This window comes from Hippopotamus amphibius, chromosome 11, assembly GCF_030028045.1.
Source record: "Hippopotamus amphibius kiboko isolate mHipAmp2 chromosome 11, mHipAmp2.hap2, whole genome shotgun sequence".
Lineage (NCBI taxonomy): Eukaryota > Metazoa > Chordata > Mammalia > Artiodactyla > Hippopotamidae > Hippopotamus > Hippopotamus amphibius.
In genome coordinates, this window is record NC_080196.1 from 35,723,299 (window position 1) to 35,744,492 (window position 21,194).

Here is a 21,194-nt window from a genome sequence, read left to right on the forward strand (position 1 = left end):
GGGGGCGGACTGGCACCCCCTCATCAAGGTCAAAGTCACAAACGCATGCACCATGAGGCCCAGCAATCCCACCTCCAGGAATATTCTACAAATACAGCTCATTTGTGCAAAAGGACATGCTCATACGACCCTGTTTGTAACAGAGGAATTAATGGAAAGGATTAAGCAGAAGCTGGGCATCTGGACTGAGTGCGGCTCATCTCCGCCGCTCTTCAATGTGCTGATAAGGAAGAGCCCCAAGACGAATGGTCAAGTGATAAAAACGGTGCAACGTGCATGCAATTCTGACATTTTTATACAAAAAAGGAAAACAATATGGGTAAATGCTTGTATACGCACAGATTTTTGAAACTTTTGTGCTTTGAGCATACAATAACTAAGCAAACACACACACACACACACAAACGAAAAAAGCTTGAGACAAATGAACAGATATACAAATGAACGTTGAGGGGGCCAAGAAGATGGGGCTTCTCTCCTGGCTTTGATCTTGACAATGTGACCCTGGGGAGGTCACTTCCTCTCTGTGTGGGTTTCCTATGTGGTCCCACAGGTCAGAAGCCCTTGGTGTTGGCAAAAACGAGGCCTGCGTCCATGCGTGTGGATGGGTGGGGGGCTGCGGGGAGGTGCGGGGGGTTCCTCCTCCCTGCCTCTTGCCACCTCCTCCTGCTGACGCTGCAACCCACGCCCAAGGCCATGGACCGCTCCATAGTGTGGTATTCCTTGGGAGAGTTCAGATTTCATCTGGCCCTTTTCCTGAGCTCCCTTCCTCCCTCCAGAATCCGTCCGAGCCACTCCACCCTTTGTTCCTGGAAGCAGCGCCCACCAGTTTCCCATGAGGTCTCCACTTTTCAAGGCCTTCTTCAGCCATGTCTTTTCCTCAGGACAATCCAAGTCCAACCATGAGATGTCCTCTCACTCACCTGGGACCCCTCCTGGCTTCCTCCAGGTCCAGGATGGGGTGGAGAGGGGTTGGGTCCACACAGCCCTCTCCACTGTCAGCCTCAGCTTTCAGGTCTGGGCCCCGCACCCAAAGGCACTGGACACACGGCCTCTGAGGCTCCCGCCAGTCCTGACAGTTTTCTTCTATCTCAGGTCCCCTGGCAATTTGGTGGGGGACAACTGGGGCCGGGCCACGTGAACCCCCCTCCGGCCACACTCGCCTCCCAGGGCTGCCCCGGCTGTGCAGGGGCCTACGGGTGCCCCCTCCCCGGGCACAGTTCTGCCACTGACATAGGCGTCACCCCTATGCCTTGAAGCCATCATGGCTTGGAGAAGCTGGAGTCAGCAGGAGATTAATTAATCAAAACCTCAAGACATCTGTTGTTAATTAATTCTATGCCAAGGGTTAACCCTTCCCTTTCTGAGCATCTCCGTCCCTTTGGCAGGAAGAGGCAAATAAAGGTGGGGAGTGGGTGCCCCTCTTCCCTTCTTCCCTCAGGGAGGAACATGAAACAAGGGAGGGGACCCCAGAGACCAGGGAAGGAAGCCTCATCCCTTTGTAAGGGGCTTGTGGGAGTGTCTGCTTTTGAGAGCAGTGGCCCATGGCTGCTACTCATGAGTCCTGAGGAAATCTGAGATGGACACATATCTTTATTTACAGCAACAAATAGAACAGACCCTCCCTCCATTCCCTCCCTCTCCCCTTCCAGTCTTTTCTGTATCGTTCCCCCCTCCCACCACCCTGTCCCGGGCCCAAGCCCAGCCCTGCCCTCTGGGGTCACTGTATGAGTCAGACCCCCACCAGACCCCAGGAGAGGAGACTGGGGAGGGGCTTGGCTGAGGTCGGGCGGGGTGTCTCTTTTCACATTTTGTCGTCCTCTAAGCCGGGGCGGGGGGCGGGGGGAGGGGCGCGCGTGGGAGGCGGGCACAGGGGCAGTGAGAGGTAGAAAAGCGCACAGCCCTGGCGCCGCGGGCTCCCCACGTCCCTGCCCCCTCCCCCAACTTTCACAGTGTTCAGCAGCCCTGGCAGCTGATCCAGGGGCGGGTCCCCCCTCCCCCTCCCCCTCCCCAGGTCTTAGGTGCTGTCGTCCTGGGAAACCAGCAAGGAGGACAGGCGTGGGGCGGGCGGGGTGGGCGGGAGAGGCCCGGGGGAGGGGGCGGGCCAGCCTCGTGGGACCGCTGGGGACGCCGCGGGTCAGGAGGAGAAGCAGAGCCCGCAGCACTCCATGCAGATCTCCAGGCAGTCGGCCGACTCGCAGCAGGCGTCCAGGATGCCGCAGTCCAGGTCGCAGGGCAGGTCGCAGTCGGCGCACTCGCCGGAGCCGCAGCAGCAGCAGCAGAGGCACGAGTCCTCGGAGCTGCAGGAGCCGCACGTGGCGCAGTCCAGGACGATGTTGCACAGCGTCAGGAACTCGCAGAACAGGCAGGACAGGATGCAGTGGACGCAGCAGTCTGCGGGGGCGGCGGCGGGCGAGAGGGCCAGGGGCTCACTGGGGGCGGAACGGCGCTCGTGCGACCCTCCCCCGGCTCTGTGATGGGGGGACCCACCTTCCAGGTGACTCCGAGACACCCAGAGTTACATGAAGCAAGGGTCTGAGCCCCAGCAGCCTGGATCCTGAGCCCTGGTTTAACCACCCTCAGCCACTTATTTAATGAACACAGCAAGTGATGACATGTTCCAAGCACTGTTCTAAGTGCTGTGTGTGAAATAAACTCCGTTAAACCTGCAACAACTCCTTCAGGTGGGGCGGTATCAGCCCCGCTCTACAGATGAAGAAACTGAGGCACGGAGAAGTCACTTCAAAATCTCTCCAGAATCCCACCACTATGCTCAGCTCTCGCCTGCCCAGTGACAGCGACAGCATCCTCACGGGTCTCCCCACTTCCCGCCTTTGACCACCCCTCCCCGCATCTACACCCCACACGGAGGACAGAGGACTCCTGAAAAATTTCTATCGGATTCTGTCCCTCCTGCCCTCAGAACTCTCTAGCGGCTTCCGCTTCACCAGGAGGAAAAGCCCAAGAGCTCTCAGAGGCCCCCAGGCACCCCCCGCCCCGCCCCGACCACTCTGCTGTGGCCACACTGGCTACTCCTGGTCATGCAGGCACTGCACCCCTGTCCCCCCAGTGCTCTGGCCCCAGATACATGCTCTGCTCATTCTGTCCCCTCCTTCTTTGCCCAAATGTCTCCTCTTGGTGAGGCCTTTCACGAGCCCCCTCTTTAATACTGGGAGCTGCCCACCCGACCCCCACCCCCTCTCCGGGGCCTGCTTTGCCTCCCCACCTAGGACTTATCACCTTCTGCAGCTTACACAGCTCCCCGCCTACCGAAGGGTAAGCACCACAAGGGCAGGCATCCTTGTCTGCTACAGTTCTGAGAACCGTGCCTGGCACATCGTGGGTGCTGAGTAAACACACAAGAAGGAAATTAACGCACCATCCTGCCTTGGGTGCCCACTGGTACCTGGGGTGCTAGCTCTGCGGCCCTTGGTCTGAACCACTGGCGTGCTGCCGGGATGCGGGGCTGGCATCCCTCCCAGGGCCCGGGCCACGGGCAGTGTCCAGTTCCCCTGACCAGGTGTGCCCCCGGCACAAGGCTGCTGGTCCTATGGGAGTCGCACACCACCATGCAGGCTCTGACGCCCCCACCCCGGGGCCTGTGTACAGGGAATGGGGGCTTGTACAGCTGGAACCCCTGCCATCTGTCTGCAAACTGGATAAGGGAATTCTCTTCAGATGCAAATCCGATGAGGTCACCACCTTGTTTAAAACCCTTCGATGCTCCCTATTGTCCTCCCTAGATGAAGTCTAGGTCCACTATGCAGCTTACAAGGTACCCTCCACCCCGGAGTCCCTGTCTGCTTGGAGTCTCACCTCCCATCATTCCTCACCTGGAACTTGATAATCTAGCCACACTAGCCAGTTCTCACCTCTGTGCTAATGCACCCTGGCTAGATCCTCCCATGGGTCCTTTAAGCCTTGCTCAGACACCTCCAGAGCCTTCCCAGATTCCTCTTCCCGGCTTTCTGGGCTGGTGTGGGTGTCCCCCTGTGTTCACTTTATCCCTCATCATTTATCATATGTCACATCACAGAGTGATCACCTGTTTCTGTCTCCCTGATGAGAGCTTAATGGCCACGGCCTGGGTCCCCAGCACCCAGCACAGCGCCTGGCTCCCAGCAGACGCCCAGTTCACTTTAAATGCATGACTACTCCCTTCATAAATAAGACTGTTGGGCAGAATCTGCTCAGGGGCGGGGCGGGGGGGTGAAAGTTATGAACACGTTATGTGCACATGTGTACACTAAATCCTATTTGCAGAGGACCAGCCAGAGTCCTCCAACATGGGGAGAAATTACTTAAAAGTTCTGGAGTGAAGGTCAAGCATCACTGGGCTACAGGCAGCCGTCACCCGTGCTGAACTGATGCCCGGTGGGGCGGGGGACCTGGCTGCCCGGGGCGGCCCCACAGAGGACCTCCACGTGGCAGGAGCAATGGCTGGTGTATCTGGGTGCTCTGACCTCCCACTGCACCTTGCAGCCCCTGCCCCACCCCCAATTAAGCATCTGATGGCGTGTCACTTTATCCTGCCGGATGCTGTGCTCTCACTACACAGATGGTCCCTTCCTCAAGGAAAACTTCTGTTTCCAGAAATGGGGTGGCTTAAGCTGGACCAGCCCAGATGGCTCCATTTCTTGTTACAGCAACTCAGGGATAAGAAGGGGTTGGCCTTGAGAACTCAGATGTGCCTCACTTTACCCAACAAGTGTCCTCTGATTTAAAAGTCTTGCATCAGACTCCCTGGAGGGCTTGTTAAAACCCACACTCCTGGGCCTTACCCCGAGGTTCAGATCTGGCAGACCAGGCGTGGGGCTAGGATGCTGCGCTTCTAACCAGTAACTTGGTAAAGACGCTGCTGCTGGTCTCTGCATCAGATCTTGAGGAAGCCAGCTTTGGAGGCTTCTCCCAGGGGGAGGTGGGATGGGGTGCTTACCTTCCTGCGCCTGGAGAGGGATCTGGGAGGCAGCAGACTTGGTGCTGCCCTTGCTCTTCTTGCTGCCCTGGCTGGCGAGAGATGGGTGCGTCTGCAACTTCCGGTGGGCCTTGGGGCCACCCAGGGCACCGTTCCCCGTCCTCCTGGCGCCGCCCAGCTCCGAGGGGTGGCCAGAGCCATTCGCCACTAGTGGGGTGCAGCCCAAGGGGTTCCCCTGTGGCTGGCCTAGAGAGATGATGAGAAAGGGCAATGGGGGAGGTGGGGGTGGGGGGTGGGAGGGGCCCACACGGCCTCCCAGGGCTCTGCTCGACGCCTGCCTGCTTCCTTCCTAGACACACCACAGCTCATCTAGCTGATCTGTATTTTGCAGACGGGGAAATCGAAGCCCAGAGAGCAGAGCTGACTTGCCCAGATGCACATCATGAAATAGCCACCGAGTGGAGGCTGGCTCCTGACTCCCAGGCCAGTGCTCTTTCCAGAAAAGACAGAGGTGCATGGCAAGGGGAGAGGCTCAGGACCCTGGACCCCACCATCTTACCCCATGTGAAACCAACTCTCCTGCACTTGGGGTCCTGGAATTTTGGCAAGAGTGGTGGCGGCTGGGGGTGGAGGGACAGCAGGGAAGCAGTTCACCACCACCTCGGCTCCTGCCAAGCCCCCAGCTGCTTTTGCCCTTCGTGTGCCGGGTGATTTATTGGAAACATCTGTTTGGAGATGAACGCCCTGGCCCTGGAATCCAGGGGCCGCTCACAGCAGACCCCCTATCTCCTGCTCCTTCTGCCCCCAGCTTCCCTGCCCCATCTGGCCTCCATGGGACGGCAGCAGAAAGAGTTAGCTGAGGGGCCCTTGGGGTCTGGGCGAGGAGGGGGCGAAGGGAAGAGGGAGGCCAAGCGGGGAGACTCTGGAAGCTGGGAGCTCTGGGTCCCCATCCCAGGCTGAGGAACAAAACCAGCTTTATCAGTGGGGTGTGGGGAAGCTGGCCCTGGAGATTCCCCCAAAACATCCAGTGCCTTTCCTCACCTCACTCCAGTTTCCCCACCTGCCTGGTGCGGTTCTGCTCTCAAGAGATGAGGCAGGTGTGTGTACGTGTGTGTCCAGGGAGGAGACTGAGAAGGGATCATGAGAGTTCGAGGACCCCTCTGCTCAGGGCCCGACTCCTGGGCGGGACCCTCAGGCCCTGAGGACCCTCAGTAAACGCGTAAACGTGCGGCACGTCCATCTGTCAGGCCCTGGGGACTGGACCCCAGATCCCTCCTGGCCGGGCGTCTGGGTTTGGATCGTGGCAGGAGGAGATATCGGGAGGGAGCGGTTGGGGAGGGTGGAGGCGGAGGAGAGTGGAAGGGGGCCTCAGAGCGTCCCCCGACCGAGGGGCTGGGCCGTCTAGTGCTGGTGGGAGCACACGGCAGGGCCCTCACTGCTCACCGGCCACTGCTCAGGGCACTTGCCGTGCACCTGGTCCTCCGTGTCTCTACAGGGCAGTATCCTCCTTTTACAGGTGAGGAAATTGAGTCCCAGAGAAGTACAGTAACTTCTCCAAGGTCACACAGCTAAGGGTGAGAGGTGGGACCAGCCTGAAGGCTAAAAGCTGGGACTCCGAGGGCAGAGAGGCGAGGAGGCGAGCAGAGGTTGGGAGACAAGGGACTGAGGAATTGAGGAATAAGCTGCTACAATCACAACCATCACTGCTTGTACGACCAGTAACTGACACGTTTTGAGCTGTGACTAGGTGCCAGACCCAGTGCTAAGAGCTCTATGTGTAGTAGTTCCCTTAAGTGTCAAACAGAGCTACTATTACTGGCCCATTTCACAGATGAAAAAACCGAGACCCAGAGAGGGTAAAACTTGCCAGAGGTTCCACAGCTAGGAATTGGAGTAGGAAGGGGATGGAGATTGGGACAAAGGAGCTGAAGACAAGCTGAGGAGTCAGGGACAGGATGGGAGACAGGGCTCTGGGCAGGCACCATACTGGGAGCCTTTGGCCCCGAGCAGTGGCTGGTGCCTGCATCTGGGTAAACAGGGGTAAGGCCACAGGAAGTGGCCAGGCCTGAATCATCCTGCCCCCACCTCCTGGCCCCACGGCGGGTGACTGGGCCGAGTCCTTGGCCAGCTTCGGTGCCCCCTGCCCTGCTGCCTAAACACGGGCACAGTGATCAGAGGGCGGCAGCGTGTGGTGAGCTGAGGGCCTGGGGAGGTTCAGGAAGACACAGAGCTCGCCTGTGGCCATGGCCGTGGGGGCGGCCATGGGGGCTGAGTCACAGAGCAAACACTCAGGGCCCATAGACACAGGAGTGTCTGTCCAACTCCCATCCAGGCCCCCTACCCTGTGGCCACGGCGTTCACCTCTCTCTCTCAGTTCTGTTGGTGGGTGTGTCTGGAGGGCAGTGCACTAGCAGGATTTAGTAACCCTGACTTCCAGGGAGTCCAGCTCACCCCAAATGACCTAGCTGAAGGCGGCTCCACACTTGGCCATGCCAGCTGGGCAGGCAGACATAGGAAAGAGCACTGGCCAGGAGACCTGAGCCCCCCAGTTTGTATCCAGGGCGAGCAGGTCTCCATGCCTCAGTTTCCTCATCTGTAAAATGGGCTTGGCAAGAGCCAACCTGCTGCCTCGCTACAGGCTGATCTGGAGTGTGTGAGATCACACAGGGAAAGAAAGTTGGAAAGCGCTAACGGGTTCACAGATTTTGCAGATCTTACCGGTAATTACAAAATGATTCTGGCCGCCCCTTCCCCTGCTTCGGAGGGTGACACTGGCAAATTCTCCCCCTCCAGGACCTCCTTGGAGACACTGAGCCAAACCTGGGACTAGAGCTGAGTTTTGCTCCGTTTACCCAGAGCAACCGGGAGTGTCCCTCCTGCCGTTTTGCTCTTGACTCGCTGAAGGCTGGGCTGCCTCGGGCTCCGGGTCCCTGCCCCCCGGCCCCCAGCCTCTCTCCATAAGTCGCACACTCTCCTGTCCTCAACCACATTGCCTGGAGCCTGTCCACACTCATTTTGAACTAATTTTATCCAAATCATTTTGTATGTGGAGGTCTTCTTCCTAGACAGCCAGGACAGTGACAGTGTCCCACACCTTTCCACTGCCTACACCTCAAGGTCCTGGCCCACTACTAGGCTCCCAAGGGCACCCACAGCGTTTCTGCCAGCCCATCTGCACTGGATTCCCTAGAGCAACCCCTACATGTTGTCACCCCAATCCCCGACCCCTAGGACTCACGTGTCACAGCTTCTGTGGGGACATCGAGGTCAGTGCTGCCCAGGGCCTGGGAAGCCCCAGGGCCATTGCCTTGGGGCATGGGGGGTGCCGCCTCCTCCAGGGAGCCCTCCTCTAGCGCTGCCTCCGCAGGTTGAACGGATCCTGTCACTACCTCCAGCCCAGGCAGGAGGGATTGGGTCTGGGCTAGGGAAAAAGCAGATGACCGAGGGACATTTTCCTGGTGCCCTCCTGTTTGCCCAGCCCTGGTCCCCTTCCCAGAATGCTGTGAGCCCTCATTCTTGGTCTCTGTACCAGTTACCCAGCCCTTACCCTATCTGGCAATGATGCCAGACTCTAAAATAGAAAGTTCCCAAACCACAGTCCTTGAGCGAGCAAGGGCGCGTGCACGTGCACATGTGTGCGTGTGTGTGTGTGTGTGTGTGTGTGTGTGTGTGTCTCCTCAGGGAGAGGGGCCAGAGATGCGCGGTGCAAAGGAAAGTGGGGGGAGGAGGCAGGAACACAGCGCAGGAGAGAACAGACAGACGCCCAGCGATGGGAGATAGGGACAGGCATCCAGAGTGACGTGGAGAGAGGAAGAGTCCAAGCGACGGTGACAGGGTGAAGCAAAGAGAGACAGTGCATCAGAATGCGGGAGATGGGGGAGGAGAGAGCCCCAGACACCCAGTGAACAGACGGGAGACTCAGCAATGGAGCGAAAGTCAGCGATGGAGAGAAAGATAAAGACAAAGATGGCGTCAGAGGCAGAGGCGATGGAGAGGGAGCAGGATACAGACAGAGTGAGAGGGAGACAAACAGTGAGAAACTGGGGCAGAAAGAGAGGATGATAGCAAGAGAAAGAGTCCAAGGCGGAGGGGCTCCAGGCACGAAGAGAGACAGGACTGGAAGAGAGACAGCCCGAGAGGGCTGGAGGAGGCAGACCTCAGCCACACGCGATTACAGCGAGTGGCGCGGCCCCTCTGTGCAGGGTGGGCAGAAGGCAGAAATGCAGCCCCCTTCAAACCCACAGTTCCAGAGGCGGCAGGACGAGCGCCCCCTGGGCCCAGGGGAGGAAAGTTCTGGGGCCTGGGAGGTGGGGCAGGGAGGCAGAAAGGTGACTGGGCGTGGGAAGGCCTGAGGGTGGACAGGAAGGGTGAAGCCCGGGGTCATGGGGCCCGGGGTCAGGCTGGGCAATGACTCCGCGCAGCCCAGGTCTCCCCATCAGCCCCCAGGTCGTGCAGCGGGAAAGACGGGAGCCTCAAGAGGGTTCCCCTCCCCCCAGCCATGCTGGGAGCAAGGAGACCTAGAAATGAGAGACTCAAAGAGACACAGAGATCAAAGGGCTTGGGGAGGGGACAGGAGAGAGACAGGGAGCCACAGAGGAGGATGAAGAGAAAGGGGAACGAAACCCAGAGAGTTAGAGATCAGCAGCCACCAGTACACACCACACACAGAGATGGTAAGACACACCCACAGGGACAGAGAGAGACAAAGGCTAGTCTCGCAGACAGAAACGGAACCAATCACAGAGCACAGAGGACCTTCCTCAGGGGGTCCTTCTCCGAGCTGCTTCCCAAAGTGGGGGGAGGGGTGGAGGGTAGGGGAGGAGATAATTGGAGGGATCACTTCAGGCTGGGCATGCAGGTCTGGGGGTGGGAGCATCCTGAGGGAAGGGGACGAGCCAGGGGCCCAGAGACCCCTGGACAATCCTTGTCTCAAAGACCCTGGTCTCCCGCAGCCAGGGGGATGGAGGCCCCAGGGGCCCCGTGTCGGTCGCACAGAGGGCAGCAGGCACGCTCCCACCTGCCCCAGGGAAACCACTGGCCCTGCCTGGAGCCGGGAGCTGGGACAGGGAGGAGGGAGGGCTGGGGCCCTGCCCCCCTTGAAGGGCAGCGGCTATGTGCCAGGAACCCCTCCTGGTGCCCGGGGAGGCAGGGGCCGGTCCCAGCAGCCCCATCCATTCCTTAGGCCTGTTGAGTGCTCCCCTTACCACCTGGAGTAATAAGAGGTCAAACAAGCGTGCGGAAAATCACAGGGCTGGGACAAGGAGGAACAGGGGAGCGGCGCTGAGCCCCCAAGGGGAAGACAGGCTGCCTGCTCCTCGGCGCCTCTCCCAGCCCGGAGCCTGGTCTGCAGCGGACGGGACGCTGGAGGGCCAAGACCAAGCTAGCATGGAGACGGAGGCCCACCGCTGCAGCCCTAATTTACTGGAAGGGAGGAGGCCGCCCAGCTCCAGCCTCTGGCCCCAGAGGCATCTTGCCAGAGCCCTGAAGGGGGGGTGCTGACCCTCCCAGGCAGTGTAACGACGGCAGCCTGAGCCAGGAGCTGGAAGACCCAAGCTCTGGTTTTTACCAGATACCAGCTTGGGCGAGTTACCAGGACTTGGGTTACCATGCGCGGAAAGGGGGCTCCACCAGGCGTGTCCGCCAGGTTTCAAAGAGTAAATGAAACACTCAACAGTGCCTGGCATGCAGGGGGCCACTCACATACCCTTCCACTCGCCCATCCTCCTGCCTGCCCTCCCTCCTCTCCCCTTCCTTCCTTTCCTCCTTCCTTCCTGTGCTGTCTGGTGTAACAGCTACGACACACCTCTTAATACGTCAAGCGCTGGGTGGACCGAAATGAGACACACCGGGTCACGGCCCCAGGAGTTCTCTGTTGGGTGGGGGTGGGTGACAGTCACATACACTGAAGGGCAAGACGTACAACTGGGGCATCTAAGAACGGTGGAGGCACAGAAGATGGGCAATTATCCCTGGTGTGTGTGTGTGTCTAGGAGGCTTCTTGGAGAAGGCAATGCCCCAATGCCCACATTGGGTCTTGAATAATCAGTCAGTCTGCAGAGAAGGGGCAAAGGACATTTCGAGAACATCAGCAGAAGCCAAGACCCCAGTGTGAACAGCTGCAGCGCGAATGAGGGAAGCCTAGAATGAGAACTGGGGCACGGTGGGCCTTGTGGTTACTTTCCAGCCTTTCTCCTGAGGCCACCAGGGCACGAAGGGGTGACACCATCAGTCCTGTAGGGGAAGGAGCCAAGACTGCAGCTCTTTTGGCCCCCAGGGTTGAAGAGGGAGGAAGGGGAGGAAGAGAGGTTAGAAGACTGGTCCCCACCTCCCCCCTCCTCCCCCCATGTCACCTGCCACTCTCTGGGCAGTCTCTCCTAATAGTCACCTACAGGGCTGGTGACCTTGAATTGGGTGGGAACAGGAAATTACAGAGAACACAGATGAAGTCCCAAGGAGGCCTCTCCTGCAGGAAACCTGCCATTCTGGGGTGAGCCTCAGACCTTGGAAGGAAACCAGGGAGGAAAGTAAATCCAGTCCAGTCATCTTGACCTGCAAACACCAAGGGACAGACCTCCTGGAGCCGGGAGGGCAGCGGAGGGGACCCAGCAGACGCTGGGGGAGCAACACTGAGGGCAGAAGAGGAAACTGCTGAGGACCCAGAGACACGGGAGCAGAGAAGGAACAACAAGTGGCAGGAAGACCTGGCCTGTGGGTGACACGCTGCCCAGAGGCCCCGATGCCAAGATGCTGGACTGAGAAACAGCTCTCACTGTGAGCACATGCAGCAGACAAGCCAGACAGGAGGCGGGGCCCATGTGCTCAACCATCAAGCGATCAAAAGAGCCCAGTTCTCCTTCTTGGGACCAGGAGACCCCTGTCCAGCCACAGAGGGGAGAATATCTCTGAGGAGAAACTCCCGGATGGTGGGGAGGCCAGCAAAGGTCAAGGGCCACAAGTAACTCAAGTTGTGTGTGAAGGCAACTGCCCAGGTAGGGGTGGGGCTGGAGTCCCTGGTTTGGGCCCCACCCTCCCTGCTCACCCCGTGGCCCACCTGCTCCACCTGACTGGAGAGCCACCTTTTCTAATGTGCACAGGGGGTAATTCCCTGGCAGCCCAGAGGTTAGGACTCTGCACTTCCACTGCAGGAGCACAGGTTCGATCCCTGGAAGGGGAATTAAGAGCCTGCATGTCGCAAGGTGTGGCCAAAAATAAACTAACAAACTTAAAAAAAATAATAATGTGCACAGGGGGCCAGCCATGCTAGTGGTGTCCCTGAGCAGAAGCCCCAGCCCTGTACCTCTCTCAAGAGATCCCACCTCCAAGAGGGAAACACAGAAAGGCAGGAGCGCCTGTGCCTCGACCTGTTCTCATCCCTAACACAGGATAAGGTTCAGGTTCTGAAAGGACAACCCCAGAAGAGGGTGGAAAAGTCACGTTTAAGCTTGGATGGATTGGGCAGAAGGCCCGGTGGTGGCCTGGGGCATGCAGAGGTCGGTCCGAGAGAGAAGCGGAGAGACTCAAACTTCAGCCGGACCCTGTGCGCTCCCTCTGCCTGCAGTTCCCGGAAGGAGAAGGAGTTGCGGGGACCTCTTCCGGGTGGGAGGGGTTCACTCCAAGCCTGGAAAGTGCCCACAGGGCCCTTGTCCCCAGGCTCCTGTGCCTGGTCCCTCCAGCTGAGCCCTCTCCACTGTCTTTGTGGACAGTGGACCCAGCCTTCCCCCTTGGAGCTCCGACCGCCTCTGCAGAGAGAGGGCCAGAATCTGAGCTGCTCAGAGTGGTGACCGGAGCCCCACATTCCAATCTCTCCTTGACCTGGTATTCAAGGCCTCGGTCTATATCTTCAACCCAGTCAAGGGACAAGGATACTGTGTTCCAGGCCTACCGACCTCTCCATGCCCCAGGCTACCACCAGGCCTTCTGCCCAACCCATCCAAGCTTATACTGTTCCTCTTGATCAGAAGGTCCTACCTCTCCCCTCTCGCCAAATCCAACTCATCTTCCATGACTCAGCTGGAGTTTCACCTCTTCTTCAAGAGAGCCTTTCCTGACCCTCAAACCAATAGTTCCTCCTCAGAGTGGCCACTTACTGAGAACTAAGCACCTAGGGTTCCCTGCTGTAAATTGTAACTAGGGAGTGAAATGCGGATCCTCAACCAGACTGCAGCCCTCTCCAGCTCTCTCTCTTGGGGTGGTCAGTATCCATCTCTGCACCCCCAGTAGGCAGTTAGCAAGTATCTGTTGGTGAGGACTGAGTTCTAGAGTCTGGAATGCCTCAGGTCAGGGAAGGAGAAAATGAGAAGGTGAAGATTAGGGCTGGCACCTGGTACCAAGAAGGCAAGAATGTGGACTCGCTTGATACATACTGGTGACACAGGGGTCACAGGCTCAGGCCACCAGGCTGAGGACTGGAGAGGGCCTGACCTGGCCAGTTAGGCTGGGTCCAGTTGGTTTTATTTTAGGTCTTGAAGGCTCCAATTCCCCAGGAAATTCAATTTAGAACCAAGAGCAGGAATGTGACGCCCCAGCGCTGGACAGAAACCTGCTGTGGGTTAGGGAGCCAGGTTCCCGGGGCTCTTGGGGGAGGATGCGGAGGAGGCCACTGGGGGAGCCAAGGGTGTGGGGGCTTGGCCACCTGCCCCGACCGGAGCTGCCCTGGTTCCCCTTGCACCCCTGTCTGCATCTTGGGCGGCTGAGGGCGGGGCTGACTTGCTCCCTGGCTGTCCTGCCAGCAGGGCCCCCAAGGCAGCACTCAGCAGGGCGCGTGGGGGATTCTGGTCTGGATTCAGGCAGCTGTGGGGTTTTGGCTGGGTCTCCTGTGGTTTGGGCTTCCTGGGCAGCAGGCTCGTTTTCCCAAGGCGGCAGAGCCAGGCCTTCTCATGGTATGAAAGCCACATTGTCTGGCCCAGCCCAGGATGGGGAGGGGGCTCGCTGGGGCGCTGGGGGGCCTCAAGTTACAGTCCAGGGCTCAACCCTCCCAGTGGCCCACCCTGGTCCTTGTCCCTGCCCTGAGCACATTCAGTACCTCCTTTCCCTGTTGGGGCTCAGAATGGGTCACACAGCGGAGAGGATCTTGGAAGGAGGGAGAGGAGAGAGCACAGAAAATGGATAAGCAGGGGAAGAAAGCAGGGGAGAGTGGGAGGGTGGGAGAGAAGCAGTGGGCTAAGAAAGAGAGGAGGGGCGAGGGACATAGAAAGACCCTTCCCGGGCCCCTGCCCCTAGCTCTCTCTCCAGGCTGCAGGAGCCCAGTTCTTGGAGTTTATTCTCCAGAAGTCCCTACTCCAGGGCCCCCACAAAGAGAAGGGAATCTGAGGGCTGGCGGGATGCACAGCACACACATCTCATGTATGCGCTGGCTCCTGGCCAGACACTGCCCATTTGTCCTGACTCTGCTTTAAGAGACCCCACCCACCCACCTCCACAGCCCTGGGTCTCCAAAGTGCCAGCGTCCACACCAGGTAGACGTGGGCCTCTGCAAACAGGCAGACCAGCCCCTATGGGCGGATGTGGAGACTGAGGCCAGAGAGGAAAAAGAACTTGTCCAAAGTAATGCAGGGAGTTCGTGTCCAAGGTCCAGGCCCAGACCTCCATTATTCAGAGACTCAAAGAGGGGAGAAAGGGTGAATGGGGCTGGGTGAAAGGAAGGCAGATTAGACTAACCTAGAGCTGGAATTAAAGGCATGAAATCTTGGCCTGTACTCCTGCACGCCACCCCTCCCTCCTCCCCATCACCCCTCCCTCCTCCCCAACAAATCCCAGATGTTCCTGACCTCTCCCTGTCCCTGTGGTCCACTGTGAGCCTCAGCTCACATGTGTACGGTGAGGAGACCGACTGAGAGCCACAGCCTCAGGATGCCCCACCGCCCCTCCCCAGACCCCCTCAGGGAGTCACAAACTGTCCTGGAGTTGGGAGGCTCCTGCAGGAATCCCAGGGAGGTTACAGACCCTGTGACTTGGGGGAAGGGGCCTTTCACTCAGGTGGTGGGCACTTGGTTGGGGTGAGTGCAAGATGAGGCAGGGGAGACAGAGAGAGAGAAGGGGGGGAAGAGAGAGAGAAAATGCGTATGTGTATATGTGCGTGTGCGTGTGTGTGTAAGCGCGCGCGTGCCTGCAGGGCAGGGGTGGCGGGGACTCGCCAGGCCGGGGTGGGGAGGAAGGCGAGCGAGACAAGATGGCAAGGAGGGGAGGGGAGGGGCCGGGTCCTGCAGCCGCTTGCAGCGGACAAAAGTTTTCGGGAAGCGCTAGGCTCTGGCTGGGTTGGGGGAAGGGAAGGAGAGACTCAGACACCCCCACCCCTGCCTGAGGCCCCCATAAATATTTACACACTGGGCAGAAACGGTTGGGACACAAATCCCAGACGGACAGACAGACACTGCGGGGTGTGTGTGTATGTGTGTGTGTCTGGTGTTGGGAGTAGGGAGAGTTGGAGCCAACTTGGCGGGGCCGCTGCCTCCGTTCGGGCCCTGCCCCCATCGCCCCAGCCCTCCACTCTCCTTGGACCCGGTTCCCGATATCCAGATGCCTCGCCCCCACCTCCACTCAAGCTCCCCCGAACCGTCTCCCCACTTCTCAGGGAGGAAGGGGGGAGCATTACAACCCCCCCCCTCCCCCAGCCGCCTACCCCGCTCCCGTCCAGTCTCGCTCTGCATCCCCGGTCCTACCTGGGTCCGGGGCTGCGCTGGGGGCTCCATGGGGCGCATCGCTGCGAGGGGGGCGCTGGCCACTCACCTGGGACATCGGCCCGGGACCTGCGGGAAACAGGGCTCAGCGGGCGGGGCGGAAGGTCCCCGCGCGCGCGCGAGGAAAAGGGGGCCGGGCAGGGGGCGATCCAGCGGCAGCCGCGCGCCCACCCCTTCCCCACACGGCCCCGACAGACTTACTCGTGCGAGCTGCGCTCGGCTCTCTCGCCCCGCGGGGATCACCGCGCGGGGCCTGCCATGCGCGCCGGCCGCGGGCGCCGCAGCCCAGGGGCCACTCGGCTCCTCCGCGCTCGGCCCGCGCCCCTCCCCTCTCACTCGCTCCTTTCTCGCATTTCGGCGCCAGCGCGCGCCGCTCGCCCCCTTGCTTCTGCCTCCTTCCCCTGTCGCCCCCTCGCTCCTCCCCTGCTCGCCTGGCCTCTTCCCTCCCCTCCTCCCCGGCCCACCCTCTCCCCGCCCCCTCCTCGCCTTCCCAGGCGCCCCCCCCCTCCACGGCCCTTCCCCCGCGCCGGGCTAGGCGCTGCCTGGGCCGGACACGTCTGTCCGCGGGGCGCCGCGGCCGGAGCCCCCACAGGAAGCCGGCTCCGCGCGTTTCCTCCGCTCCCTCGGCGCTGGGCCCCAGTCTCCCCAAATCTCCGCCCCCCTCCCAGGCCCAGCGCCCCGGGGGGCTGCAAAGGAGGCCGCGCGTTCCCCTTCGCCTGTCCTAAACTCTGCGAAAGTTTTCGAAAAAGCAAGAGAACGACAGAGAGGGAGAGAAACCATGGTGACCACGACTACCTCGAGCCAATTGTCTGAATATTTGTGGTCCCCAAATCTCGTTGTCCCCAAAGCGGGAGTGATCGGGTTTCTCAGGCACCCTTTGCCCACCTCTTCGGTCTCCGCCTGGGGTCCTAAGCCCTGACACAGACCAGAAGTTGTCCCTTCGGGAAATCCGGTTAGTGACCATCTAGCCTCCCGTGTCCTACAGCAGCCCTGAGCATCCCTAATTCCCCCCACCCCCACGAGCCGTGCGTGGGAATTTGGGTCAGAAACCCAGCTTTGGAGGCAAACAGAGGTTCTCGAGTTCAGCTCTTCTTTTGGATCCATACTGGAACCCGAGGCTTTCCAAATTGCGGGTGCTAGGGCGAGGGGAGAGAGGAAGCCCTCCAGGCGGGGGCAGCCGGGCGACACATCTGGAATTGTGAACTGGGTCCCTCCTCAGGGCCGGGGGCAGGAAGGAGCCGCGGCCAGACAGTCGGGGTGGGGGGTAGTTCAGGGACCCTCAGCGTCGCCCGGACCCAGTCCCCGAGGGTGGGGGAGGGCATGGAGCCTGCGGCCCACCGGATTGGCGTGGGGGCGGGCAGGCCCGTGGGATGATCAGGTGGGGCCGCCCACTGGGGTGACAGCGTCTCGGCCACGCTAGACCGAGGACGCCTCGGAGCCGAGGCTGGGCTCCCTACCACGAGGGCCCGTGACAATGAGGGAGGCGGCGGCGGCGCCAGGCCAGTTCTCCCGGTTCCGCCTTTCAGCCCCGGGCTTGAAGCCGGGGCTGGAACGCGGGGGCCGAGCTAGGGACTAGGGGCCTCTCCTTGGTGTCCCCCACCCCCCGCAGTCGCTACTTACGACGCTCGAAGGTCCTCGCGCAGCCGTCGTGGCCAGGACCAATGTGGCCCCCACAGCTTTCACCACCGGAGGCCGCGTCCGGGCGATGAGCCCAGGTGGCCTCGGCCGGAAGTGGGGGGCCCCCCGGGCCCGGAGGAAGGGGTCCGGCTCCCGGGGCCGGGCTGCCTGCTGTAGGGCCGGGCCTGGAGCCCCGGGAGGCAGCGCGGATCAGGCTGCTGTCTGGAAGTTCTGGGGAGCGGGGCGGACTCCCCTTTCCTGGCAAAAGCTGAGTCACCGGGACGCGCCCGCGGGGCTTGGCGACTGCAGCATTCTTACCGGCTTACCTGGGCCCGAGAGCTTGGCCCCATCGCCCTTCAGGAGTGGAAATGGGAGGGCGCAAGGGGGCGGGGTGGTGGACATTGTCTCTAGGGTAGCCCCACCGTCTTTCTCTGTCCTCTCCTGTGTGGGGGGCCCCCTCCCCAACCACAGACCCTAGCGCTGCACCACCAGCCTTCTCAGTCCCCATCCAGGGCCCCTAAACTCTGGATTGGCCCAGTCTCCCAGCCTTACTGTCCCAGCCTTCCTATCACCTGCTTGGGATCAAAAGTTCTCTGAATCTGGCCCAGCGCTAATGAACGTCTAGTCTGTTGGAAATGTGAAATAGGATTCAAATTTAATCGCACATACCGGTTATACAGGTGTGCTCCGTTTGTGAAAATTCAACAAGCTGAACATTTAAGGTGCATGCACTTTTTTGTATGGCTATTACACTTGAATAAAAAGTTTTAAAGAATCAACACATTAAAATCAGCATTCCAGGACAAAGCGCAGTACGGTGTGATGGCCAGGCGGTGGGCCAAGGGATAGGACTCCAGTTCCACATCCCAGCTCCACCATCCACGTGTTTCCTTGGGGAAGTCCCTTTACCTCTCTGAGCCCCAGGAGGGATGAACACTGGGGCCCTCCATGTGGAAACTAATAGTTTCATTGTCATCCAGGACCAGGGCTAGGGTGAGGTAAGTGGGGCACTTCTCTGGGGTACAAAATTCAGGAAGATGCCAAGATAAAAAAAAAAAAATTAATCCAATATTAAAAATAAAAAACCAGAGCAGCAAATTACAGCCCTGCTAGCCAGCTGCCTATTTTAATTAATTGATGAATTAATTATTTGGCCAAGCCTCGCAACTCATGAAATCTTAGTTCCCCAAGCAGGGATGGAACCAGGGATTGAAAGTGTAGTGTCCTAACCACTGGACCACCAGGGAATTCCTCAGCTGCCTATTTTTATAAATAAAGTTTTATTGGAACCAGGGACGGGATTAGGGTGAAAGGAGTGAGACGGGATCATGCAAGTTCAGGGTTAGATCCTGTCTTTATTTAAAATGTTGGCATTTTGTTCATTATAGATTTTTGGCATTCATTTTGATTTTTAGATATGTTGCAGGAAAATATGTTTTTATCTTAATTACTGAATTTTTTGATGCTCCCATAAGTTTTGCACCTGAGCCTCACTCACTCTAGGCCTTACACACCTCACCGTTGTCCCTGGCCTATTACTGTCTCCTCCTGAAGGACCTGGGTAGGACCCCAGAGTAAGTGAGAGGGAGCCTGAAGATGCTTCCACCCCCCTCACTCCCCACCACCACCACCCCGAACACCAGGTGGGCTCTGCATGCAAGCCCAGGCCTAGCTTTCCTGGGGCCCACTGATCAGTTCAGAGTCAAATGCAAAGTCCTTACAATGGCCTTCAGGCTCCAAGAGCTGGGCTCAACCTGTCTTCGCCTTCATCTCCCCTCACTCACTTCCTTCCAGCCTTGCTGCTTCCTGAGTTTGTTTTTCCAACTTGCCTTGTGTGCTTGCCTCAGGGCCTTTGCACTTGCTCTTCCCTCTGCCCAGAATGTGCTTCCCCTAGATATTCATTTGGCCCCCTTCCTTGTTTCCTCTATTTAGATCACCTTCTCAGAGAGGCTATCTCAGACCCCTCACTCTCTGTCCCCTCCCACGACTTTATTATTCTTCAAAAACCTTTCACCCCTTTTCCTATTATATATTTGCTTGTTGTTTAGTAGAATGAAGGCTCCAGGAGAGAGGAGACTTTGCTGTGTCTGCTAGGGTATTCCCTAGAATTGGGTCTGACACAGAGAGCTCAATAAATATTTCCAGTTTCACAGATGGGAAAACAAGAGGCCAGAGAGGGGAAGGGGATAACGCAAGTCATGTAGTGAGTTGGTGGCAAAAGCTTACTAAATCCCAGTCTCCCAACTCAGTCCTCTTTCCTGCTTCTTGGGGCTTATCCTCACCCCCTACCCCCACAGCCCTCCAGACAGCGAAGAATGACCATGACCCTGCTCAGCTCCTCTGTCCGCTCCTTTCCACACAATGTGATTACAGAGCCTGGCCGGGCTCCAGCCCCTGGCATCTGTCCCTCCCCAATGTCCCCCAGGCATGCACAGCGCTTCCCGGCTTCCTCTCTCTGGCACAGGGCCGATTGGTGGCTGGGCTGGGTTCTGCAGCTGGACCACAGTTGTGGTCTCCATGCCCTGGAGAATGGGGGACGGGCCACTGGGGCGCAACCTCCCTGCAGAGGGCTGTGTGGAAGAGGGTGTGTTTGTGTGTAGTGGGGGGGAGAGGGCTGCTAGATAGGAACTGAGAAACCTGATAGGAATGCCCTCCCTGATAAGCAGAGTGGGGAATGCGGCTCTAACCCCCCCTTCCTCAAGGACATGGCATGAAATGGTGGGAGGGGAGCTCTGGGCCCCAGGCCTGATTCTATCCCTCTTTTCTATTCTTGGTGATGAGAAGACAGTGGTGTGTCACATGCAGTACACAGGAGATGGGTACGTTCTATATGCCAGCCCTTTGCTGGATAGTTCTAGATTTGTTGCTTCCTTTAATACCTACACAGTCCGGATAGCTATTATCCCCATTTTACAGATGAGGAAACTGAGGTACAGTGAGATGAAGTGATTCACCTGCAGCCACACAGCTAGTAGTGGGTGGAGCTGGGACTTGGACCACATTTCTGAAGCCCAGTGCAGTGCTCATTCAATCTCGACACGGCCTTTAGCACAGAGAACTGTGATATTCTTCGGAATGTGTCCCCTACCTCCAAGCTGGCTGCTGGAGGTGGAGGCATGGCTCTGCCCCACCTCCTCTGTCTCATCTGTAGTTGACATCGTAGAAAGAGTGGGGCTTGGTTTTGTGTTGCAAAGACCCAGTTTGCATCCTGACTCAGTCACCTCTACCTAGCTCTGTGATTTGGGGCAAGTCATTTGAGCTCTCTGAGCTTCCAGTTCTGTTGTGTAAGCCCAAGCGGATCGTTCCCATCTCACAATTGGGGAGAAATTAAGTGAGCACCCGGTACAACATCACAGCCTTCAGTACATGGTAGCTCCCTTGCCCTGCACTGCCCTCCCCCATGCTCACCCAGCAGCAAGTGATGGGAGCCTCACAGGCCACCTGTCCAAACCCTTACACCGTGCTCACTATGGGACAGGCACAGTTCACAGCACTTTACATAAATTAACTAGTTTAATAGTCACAACATTAAATATCAATTAATATTAAATACCAATATTTCCCCCATTTCACAGGTGAGGAAACAGAAGCACAGAGAGGTTAAGCAATTTACTTAAGCCCCACAGCATTCCCTCTAACACCATCTTCCCTCGGGGGGAGGGAGGGGGCTCAGGGCTGATCCTCTACTCTGGGATAGATCCTCTTCATCCCCCTGGTAAGTTACTTAACTCTGACCTGCTGTTAATCATGTATAAATGCCCTCACGCACTGGCTTCCAAACTTTTTTTTTAGTAATTCAACTTTATAACAATTATAAGTAAACCAGTTAAATTTTTCTACACAGCGCCAGCGTTTGGATTTTCTTTTTAAAGACTTTAATTTTTAGAGCAGTTTTAGATTCACAGCAAAATTGTGTGGAAAGTGTAGAAAGTTCCAGTATACCCCCTACCTCCACCACATTCACAGCCTCCTCCACTATTCACATC

The 21,194-nt window shown here is 58.4% G+C and overlaps 1 protein-coding gene across 4 annotated transcripts; it reads right to left on the bottom strand.

Annotated features, from left to right (window-relative positions):
- Positions 1-324: 324 nt before the first annotated feature.
- MDFI (MyoD family inhibitor) lies at positions 325-17,465 on the bottom strand. Of its 4 annotated transcripts, none has more exons than XM_057699959.1 (5): positions 17,212-17,461; positions 15,574-15,660; positions 8,154-8,336; positions 4,937-5,161; positions 325-2,394 (listed from the first exon to the last, which is right to left on the bottom strand). In XM_057699959.1, exons 2-5 carry the CDS (start codon positions 15,647-15,649, stop codon positions 2,138-2,140), a joined length of 741 nt encoding a protein of 246 aa, XP_057555942.1. In that variant the 5' UTR covers positions 15,650-15,660; positions 17,212-17,461; the 3' UTR covers positions 325-2,137. The 4 variants fall into 4 exon arrangements, with proteins under 4 accessions (XP_057555942.1, XP_057555943.1, XP_057555944.1 ...); XM_057699960.1 differs by lacking the exon at positions 17,212-17,461 and adding an exon at positions 15,793-16,025; XM_057699961.1 differs by lacking the exon at positions 8,154-8,336 and having other exon boundaries at positions 17,212-17,465.
- Between the last annotated feature and the right edge of the window lie 3,729 nt (positions 17,466-21,194).

Coding starts and splice junctions, on each gene's coding strand:
- MDFI (XM_057699959.1), bottom strand. CDS start 15,649: ATGTCCCAGGTGAGTGGCCAGCGCCCCCCTCGCAGCGATGCGCCCCAT. Junction 8,337..15,573: donor CAGCGCAGCCCCGGACCCAG/GTAGGACCGGGG, acceptor CTTTTTCCCTAG/CCCAGACCCAATCCCTCCTG. Junction 5,162..8,153: donor CCCCACAGAAGCTGTGACAC/GTGAGTCCTAGG, acceptor TCATCTCTCTAG/GCCAGCCACAGGGGAACCCC.